This window comes from Corythoichthys intestinalis, chromosome 17 (assembly GCF_030265065.1).
Source record: "Corythoichthys intestinalis isolate RoL2023-P3 chromosome 17, ASM3026506v1, whole genome shotgun sequence".
NCBI classification, from domain to species: domain Eukaryota; kingdom Metazoa; phylum Chordata; class Actinopteri; order Syngnathiformes; family Syngnathidae; genus Corythoichthys; species Corythoichthys intestinalis.
The window spans coordinates 2,470,478-2,479,737 of record NC_080411.1 but is presented as its reverse complement, the minus strand read 5'-3'; the positions used below and the strand labels follow the sequence as shown (position 1 = coordinate 2,479,737).

Genomic DNA, 9,260 nt, shown 5'->3' with positions numbered 1-9,260 from the left:
CAACAATTTGCTAACTTGTATAGCAAACGCCTATTAGCTTAAAATGCTATATAATGTTAATGTTTACCAGATTGCTGTAATGTATTTTTTTTTAAATGTCCCTTTAGGGGCTCCGTATTGGCATGTTTATACTGATAAATTAAGGTTTCAGTACTTGGCGGTTTACTCTGTATTCAAATTGAATGTAAATTTCTCTTTCAAACTAAAACAGGACGTACATGGAAAAAAAAAATAGACCTCATTGTTCCTTAAACCTGGTCGTGTTATGAACATGTTGAACACATTCTCGTAGGAATTGAATGTTCGGTGTCTACATCTTACACCTCGACTTGCGCTAATGTAGAAAAATACAATCTCAACATCAGTAACACTGCTTATAAAATGTATAAACTGACAAATATTGAAAGGCATGCAAAGGTTACATTTAGCACCTCACTGACATGTTTATATTAACCTCTGAACAGATTCAATGTACCATTAAAAGTTTCCTAACACCACTTAGGTAGAATGATTTTCCTAACCAACCTAAAAATGTTGGTTTCGTATGAACACATTTGACCTTGATTTTAACATACTACAACTGCACTAACTGGGGTCAAATTTGAAAATCCCTATAACCTGAACCTCAGTCGAACTTTCCTGTTCCACATGCTGTGGCTGCCAACGTTTCCAATGATATTGGCAGGCGTGGGTCGTGCGATAGCAGAGAACGGCAAGGAGTTGATGCAAATGCCGGGGCTTTCCTTCCTCAAGGAAGACAAGTGGCTTTCATTTACCAAACCGAATACATCCAGGTAATGCAGCGTGGGAAATGTCGTCCTGAGGTTACTGTAAACGGAACTCAAGTGAGTTGGAGTGGTGGCTTAAAACAAGCTAAAGCCGGTGAAACCTACGTGAGTGCAGCAATGTGAATGTGATAGCAGCGGCTCAAGGACAGATGCAGCAGATGTTTAAGCTCACAGAGCACGGGGAAGCAATCGGACATCAGCTGCGTGCTGTCACTGCAACAATGTAAAACACAAAAAGAGTCAACTTGACATAACTACATCTTCACTGAGTCTGATCTGAATAAATTTGTATAAATGCGCATTCTTGTGAAGAATTCCCACCACGAACGAAAACTTACCTCAAATCTAAAGCATGAATATTAGGACATCTCGTAACCAGGACCTTCACATCTAGAATAGAGAAATGTATCATTTCAGAGAACACTTAGTACTATATTTCTGAATTCAGCAAAGAAACAGAAAAAGAAGAGGAAAAAATGAGTGGAGAAGTGGAACCACACTGAAATATTTCATTCTATGTGCATAGACTTCATAATGTATTGACGGGACACGGAGCCGATAAATAGCAAGCCTGCTTTGTTGGCGAGGCCGTCAAAGCTGACCGAGTGGAATCACAGACAAAGAGCTTTTTTCGTTGAAAATTCTTGTGAATAAATGCTTAAATTCCTGAATTCCTTATTAATATGGACGGAAAACCGTCGACAGTTAGCATTTTTTGTTAGTGAATGTAGCTAGCGGCCACCTGATGTAAACAGCTTTTCCTTGTGACTAAATGCTTAAATATCTGAATTCTTTATAGATATGGATGTAAAACGGTCTTGATTCTTGGTTATAAGCAAAAAAAAATGTGCAGTAAGCATTCATGGCCGCCTGATGTAAACAGAGCTTTTCCGGTGAAAATTCTTGTGAATAAATGCTTAAATCCCTGAATTCTTTATAGATATTGACGTAAAACAGTCTCAATTCTTGATTAAAAGCACAAAAAAACAAAAACAAAAACAAAAAAAACATGCAGTAGGCATTCATTTTACGTAAATATGTCGAAGTACAACGCTAGTCTGTTAGTGAATGAAGCTAGCGGGTGCCTCATGTAAAAACAGCTTTTCCTGTGAAAATTCTTGTGAATAAATGCTTAAATCCCTGATTTCTTTATAGATATGGGCGTAAAACAGTCTCAATTCTTGATTAAAAGCAAAAAAAAAAAAAAAAAAAAAAACTGCAGTAAGCATTCATTTGACGTAAATGTGTCTCGAAGTACAATGCTAGTCTGTTAGTGAATGTAGCTACTGGCCGCCTGATGTAAACAGAGCTTTTCCAGTGAAAATTCTTGTGAATAAATGCTTAAATATCCAAATTCTTTATAGATATGGACATTAAACGGTCTCGATTGTTGGCTAAAAGCACACACACAAAAAAAAAAAAAAAAAAAAAAAAAAAAAAAAAAAAACGTGCAGTTAGCATTTATCTTATGTAAATATGGCGAAGTACGACGCTAGTCTGTTAGTGAATGTGGCTAGCGGCCGCATGATATAAACAGAGCTTTTCCGGTGAAAATTCTTGTGAATAAATGCTTAAATCCACGAATTCATTATAGGTATGGACGTTAAATGGTCTCGATTCTTGGTTAAAAGCACCAAAAAAAAAAAAAAAGTGCAGTTAGCATTTATTTTATGTAAATATGGCGAAGTACGACGCTAGTCTGTTAGTGAATGTAGCTAGTGGCCACCCGATGTAAACGGTGCTTTTCCAGTAAAAATTCTTGTAAAAAAAAAAAAAAAAAAAATGCTTAAATCCCCGAATTCATTTTAGATATGGACGTAAAACAGTCTTGACTCTTGTTTAAATGCAAAAAAAAAAAAAATGCAGTAAGCATTAATTTTACGTAAATATGACAAAGCACAATGCTAGTCTGTCCGGTGAAAATTCTTGTGAATAAATACTTAAATCCCTAATTTGTTTATAGATATGGACGTATAACAGTCTCGATTCTTGGTTAAAAGCAAAAAAAAAAAAAAAAAAAGTTTGCGTTTTTTTTATGTAAATATGTCGAAATTCAATGCTAGTCTGTTAGTGAATGTTGCTAGCGGCTGCCTGATGTAAACAGAGCTCTTCCGGTGAAAATTCTTGTGAATAAATGCCTAAATCCCTGAATTCTTTAAAGATATGGAGGTAAAACAGTCTCAATTCTTGGATGAAAGCAAAAAAAACAACAAAAAAACGTGCAGTTAGCCTTTATTTTACGTAAATATGTCGAAATACAATGCTGGTCTGTTACTGAATGTAGCTAGCGGCCGGCTGATGTAAACAGAGCTTTTCCAGTGAAAATTCTTGTAAATAAATGCTTAAATCACCGAATTCTTTAACCATATGGACGTAAACCAGTCTCGATTCTTGGTTAAAAGCAAAAAAACACGTGCAGTAAGCATTTATTTTACGTAAATATGTCGAAGTACAATGCTAATCATTTAGTGAATGTAGCTAGTGACCGCCCGATGAAAACAGAGCTTTTCTGGTGAAAATTGTGAATAAATGCTTAAATCCCTGCTTTGTAGATATTGAATTAATTTCACATTTTATTAAGTGAAATGAATGGTTCGTGTAAGATTCAAGTTTAGACGGATGTCTCCTACTTACCATCTAGTGTGAGGCTCTCTCTGTATCCGCTGAGGTTGAGGTGCGTAACAGTGGAGCTTACGTGATTGACTACACTTTTCACATGATTATTGGTGAAGATGCACCATGATATGTTCAACTGTTCCAGTCTGCAGGAAGGAAACAACAAAAGCCAATCTAGATGTTGTGCTTAGGGTCAAGGGAAAAAAAGAAAAAACGAGAAATGGACCTGGAGCAGGTCTGCAGCAGTTCAGCGAGCGGCTCAGGAGTAAAGTTGGAGCAGCCACTTAGGTTGAGCTGCCGTAGGAGTGGATTCTGGGCCAGACCGCTGCAAGAGAAATTCAAGCGTCAACGTCCAGTCATTCCAAAAAGAGCTAAAAGTGCCGATAACTATTTACTATTTCAAGTGGTTACAGTGAGGTGAGAACTAACCTGACAACGTTGTCAGAAAGTTGCAGCCCTTCCAGGCTAAGACACTCTAAAAGATTACAGTGACGGATGATGCCTTCAAGGGTCCGTGTGGAGATGATGGAGCCGGACAGGTCCATTTCAGTCATCTGCAGCGGGCTAAGAACAAGACAAAGAATGTGGACGACTATGAGTCGATTACAGAATAACTTAAAGACATGTAAAGTATCTTATAAAAGTAACTACCGTATTTTTCGGACTATAAATCGCAGTTATTTTCTTCTTTATGCTATAGCATAGACTTCAAAATCTATTGACCTGACACTTGGTCATTCTTTGCGTCACTCCTTATCAGAGGGGGCCGAGCTTCATTTAATAATAGCCGAAGACGGCACACGCTCATGTCAGATTTAAGCTTGGATTTTTGAAGATCTACGAAAGCTATACCGCATACAAACAGGAAAAATTGTCTCAGGAGTGATTTGTTCAAGGATTCAAGATTATATTTTTTGTATTCGCAGGAATTTTCTTCTTTGTTTACACATGGAGGCGACTAATTTCCACAACTGACTAGCCTCTAGCCTCTGACTAGACACTATTCTATTGGAACATTTTGGTAGCATTTTGCTGGTTGCTTTATTAAACAGTGGGGAAAAAAATATATATATATCGAATCTTGGCGGGAGCATGTCAATAACCTATTGGAATACAAAATGAAATATTACCATATTGTCACACCCCTCAGCATGATTGAAGGATTAACAACTATTCCAGCTAACCTGGTAACTCACTTTATTCAGATCAATCACATTATTGCCTGAACTCACCACATGCCCGTAAAGTGCAGATTGTCTATAAAAGAGTGAGGGCAGCGTAACCTGCGCACCCCCGTCTTCAACACCTGCTGCAGTGCTGGAACCATGTTGGTCACCCCCACCAGATCCACACTTTGCCACAGTGATTCATCAAACCTAGAAGACACATAGCTAAAAATCAGTGATTTTTCAAGTGTTGGCTGACCGCCCCCCCCCCCAAAAAAAAAAATTACTGCCTAATACTGTAATTATTGCTTTCCAACTGGATTAGGCATGTGCTGTTTCACGGTTTACCGTGGTGTGAAAACGTCGCGGTTTCAAAACCACTAAAATTTTCGGTCAGACCGTCGTACGGTATTCACTATTTTTCATGTGTCAAAAATGCAGCCAGAAGTGGCGTGGCGCGGCAGCGCTCACCCCCTCCCTTTTGTTGCTGTGTATGAAAGTGACGCTATCGGCTAGACAGCCAGCGAACCCAAAAACAAATACCGTACTCCAGACATGAGGCGTTCTTTTCTTCAATTTATTGAGCTCTCAAATCATGGTAAGTGGAATATACAAAATGAATACATTTAAAACGTTGTACAATTGTATTTTTCCATGTGTGAGTAGCTTCAACAGATTAGCACCATGAAAAACGCCAAAAACAAAACACACATTTTCCTTTCGAATTCGATATACAAACTAACTAAAAGCTTACAAATACGAATGTTAACCTTGGCTTGGCTGGGAGAGCAACTTTGTCGAGTGTTAAAGCTGCAGAGTGAGAAAACAAGCTTGATTCGCTTGAATGAAGGGGAAAAGGGGATAGCATCAAAGATCGCTAATTGCGAAAGATGCTCTTGCCCTAAGCACAAATCCACGTTCGCTGGATCAAGGAAGGTCTCACTCCCAATGTTTTTTTTGTTTTGTTTTTTTTTTAAGATAAAATCTTTCCACAACAATATTTACATTTTAACTTATACATTTTTAGCTTATGAATTCTTTAAGTTCTTTTTAACACAAAGGCATGACATCATGTAGACTAGAGTTGACACAGTGGCTGAAAATGGTGAAACTTCACTTGAGCTTTTCCATCCTCAAAAAAAAAAAAAAAAAAAAAAAAAAAAAAGTCATGCAGTATAAATTTTTAAAAATTTTATTCAGAAGTGTTTTTACTTTTTTATAGAAATTATTTTGTTCTTGTTCTAATCTTGAGCAACTTGAGCTGTGGGTATAGTCTATAAGTTATATTTTTATTTATTTATTTATTTATTTTAATTGATCTTTTATTTATTTTAACAATATATTCATGTTCCAATTTGCAACTATGTTCTCAAAAATAAAAAAATCCTGTTCAATGGAAAAAAAGTTATTTTTTTAACCCATACATCTCAAAATAACACATTTTGGAGCTATAATTGCAATACCGTGATACCGTGAAACCACGGTATTTTTGCTCACGGTTATCGTACCGTCAAAATCTCATACCGGCACATGCCTACACTGGATATTAGTGATATAATGTACTGCGCTGAAGCGTGTGCAGAGAAATCCAGAAAGTCTTTCATGGAGCGCAATTTAAAGCGCGTATCTAACACTATATGATCTCACTATGGGTGCCGTTACATGGGTCCAAAAATCCTATCTATATCCCATTGAAAGGCCAATATGATTAAAAATGTCTCATATACAGTGCTGGCCAAAAGTATTGACACCCCTGCAATTCTGTCAGATAATGCTCAATTTCTAAATGCTTTGGTAATAATATCTTCATTTATTTTGCTTGCAATGAAAAAACACATAAGAGAATGGAAAAAGAAAATGAAACCATGATCATTTTACACAAAAGTCCAAAAATGGGCCGGACTAAAGTATTGGCACCCTTTGAAAAATCATGTGATGCTTCTCTAATTTGTGTAATTAACAGCACCTCTTACTTACTTGTGGCACATAACAGGTGGTGGCAATAACTAAATTACACTTGCTGCCAGTTAAAATGGATTCAAGTTGACTCAACCTCCGTCCTGTGTCATTGTGTGTATCACATTGAGCATGGAGAAAAGAAAGAAGAACAAAGAACTGTCTGAGGATTTGAGAAGCAAAACTGTGAGGAAGCATGGGCAAATCTCAAGGCTACAAGTCCATCTCCAAAGACCTGAATGTTCCTGTGTCTACCTTGCGCAGTGTCATCAATAAGTGACTAGAGTCGATAGATTTCAAGTGACTGACCATGGTGTGTGACACGCCGGCGGTCGTCAGCTGAGTGTCCTTCTCGATGGACAAGGAGCACTGTCACTCACAAAATGCAAGCCACCTCCTTATTAAAACGATAAGTATTTAAACCATATTTGAAATTTTGTTTGCATGACGCTTTAATTGAATACTGTACAATACAGTTATATTTAAAATTATTTTCCTCTATTTCAGCAGGGTTAATTTGCCCGTTTTCTCAGCAGAGCTGAGAACCAAAAGTGGTATTTGGCATTTTTTTGCCATGTGGCAAAACTGATTTTGCCAAGTTCCATTTTTTTTGCCATGTGACAACAGATTTTGACGCGGCATTTTTTTGCTACATTTTTTTGCCATGTGGCAAAACTGATTTTGCCATGTGGCATTTTTTTGCCATGTGGCAAAACTGATTTTGTCATGTGGCAAAACTGATTTTGCCGTCTGGCATTTTTTTTGCCATGTTGCAAAACTGATTTTGCCGTCTGGCATATTTTTTTGCCATGTGGCAAAACTGATTTTGCTGTCTGGCATATTTTTTTTGCCATGTGGCAAAACTGATTTTGCCATGTGGCATTTTTTGCCACATTTTTTTCTTCTTTTTTGGGGGGGTTGGGGGTATGTGGCATTTTTGGGGGGGTATATGGCAGTTTTGAAGGCCAGGCAGGGCCATGCCATTGACGGTTATGTACATCCAAATTTTCCATTCATTTTAAATGGCAAAAAAAAACGTGTGGCTTTGATTTTTGGCCACACACTTTACATCAGAGCACATTGACATTCAGCTGACACCCAAGTCAGGCTATGCATGTCCAAATTTTATATTCATTTTAAATGGAAGAAAAACATGTGTGGCTCTGATTTTTGACCATACACTTAGCATTACCGCACATTGACATTCAGCTGACACCCAAGACAGGCTATGCCACTGACGACTATGCATGTCCAAATTTTCCATTCATTTTAAATGGCAGAAAAACATGCGTGGCTGTGATATTTGACCAACCACTTAGCATTACAGTGCATTGACATACAACTGGCAACCAAGTCAGGCTATGCACGTCCAAATTTTAATCCATTTTTGCCACATACAAAAAAATGCCACATGGCCAAAAAAAAAAAAAAAAAAAAAAAAAACATTTTTTTTTTTTTTTTTTAAATTTTTTTAAAGCCTTACAAGGTACTCTATTACCTCATTGACGGCGCTAGACGTTTTCTTCGTTTACTCTGTTTTTGTGTATTCTACTTCAAGTGAAAAAGTTTGACAATCACTTTATCATCTTAAATGATCAATCACTCACGCCAAACGATGCCAGCGTCTGCAAATGACCGATGTCCTGAGAAGGTCCTGCAGAGGCAGGAAAAACAGAATCTTGAGGATCAACTCATCTGGAAGGTGGTCCCATGAAATTCCTGCAGAAAGACATATTCATCAGTAGTTGACCAGCAATAAGACAAAGTTTGTTCTTACCCAGTTGAGAGTCTTTCCTCTTCCGTGATCGTTTAGAAATAACAAAATTGTTGCAGTCATTTTCTTTGCCCTTAGATACAATGCGTTGGCGTTTTGGGCCAGGTGACCACTGTGGAATGAGTTCGTTTGGGGTGCATTCACTGTCCAAGTCTTCAGTCAGGTAAGTTTGCCACTTCTTGCTCTTCTTCGCTTTGGAATACAACGAGTGTTGAACGTCGACGCAGGGCAAATCCTGCAGGAGCGTGCTGGATAGACATAAAATAAAGCAAAAATTATGTTTTGTGCTGGTAATTTTGATCACATTTTACTTGAGTGCATGTGTCTTGTTTAAGATGAGCCACTGTTGAAACTATTTCCCTGCAAGTCTTTGCCCGCCATATTGAGACATGCGACAACATTTTGACCGCGCAAATTCAGAAAAAGTTCTCTTAAACACTAAAACACAAGCGGATACAACTTTCGGAGAAAGTTACAGGAATAATAAGTACATTGGCAACTTTTTATTCGATAGTTATGGTTTGATCAACTTGAATTGAGCTGGTAGCTCGCTGATAACAAAGCGCGGTATGTTTTACGCGGAGAGTCAAATGTGGATGTATTTTGCGATTTTTAAGCATACATTAATCAGTTTTCTTTCGAACAATACAGGCTTACAATCTAAAAATGTGTTGGCAACAGAGAAACTTAATTTTAGAGCTACTACATAACCGAAAGTTATGTTACGTTCACCGAAGGTGGAATGCGTAAAAAGAATTGCACCCACTTTTTGAGTCATGCACGAATAAATGTAACTATACCTGTCTTGTGGCATGGGGATAACCTCGGCTTCGGGAACAAAAAGTTGTCACAAACAGAAAACAGCATTTACTGGCGAGGAGTACTTGTGCAGACAGTAGCTCAGAAAAACTAGGACGGTTTTAAACTCACCGCCAGCTACAGGGCGCCTTGCATCGTGAC

General features: G+C 37.8%; 1 protein-coding gene across 1 annotated transcript; it reads right to left on the bottom strand.

Annotated features, from left to right (window-relative positions):
- Window positions 1-241: 241 nt before the first annotated feature.
- skp2 (S-phase kinase-associated protein 2, E3 ubiquitin protein ligase) lies at window positions 242-9,260 on the bottom strand. The gene is made up of 10 exons (XM_057819386.1): window positions 9,101-9,260; window positions 8,304-8,548; window positions 8,134-8,245; window positions 4,637-4,780; window positions 3,834-3,968; window positions 3,631-3,729; window positions 3,423-3,550; window positions 1,127-1,178; window positions 894-1,001; window positions 242-828 (listed from the first exon to the last, which is right to left on the bottom strand). The coding sequence occupies exons 1-10, from the start codon at window positions 9,112-9,114 to the stop codon at window positions 612-614; spliced, it is 1,254 nt and encodes a 417-aa protein (XP_057675369.1). The 5' UTR covers window positions 9,115-9,260; the 3' UTR covers window positions 242-611.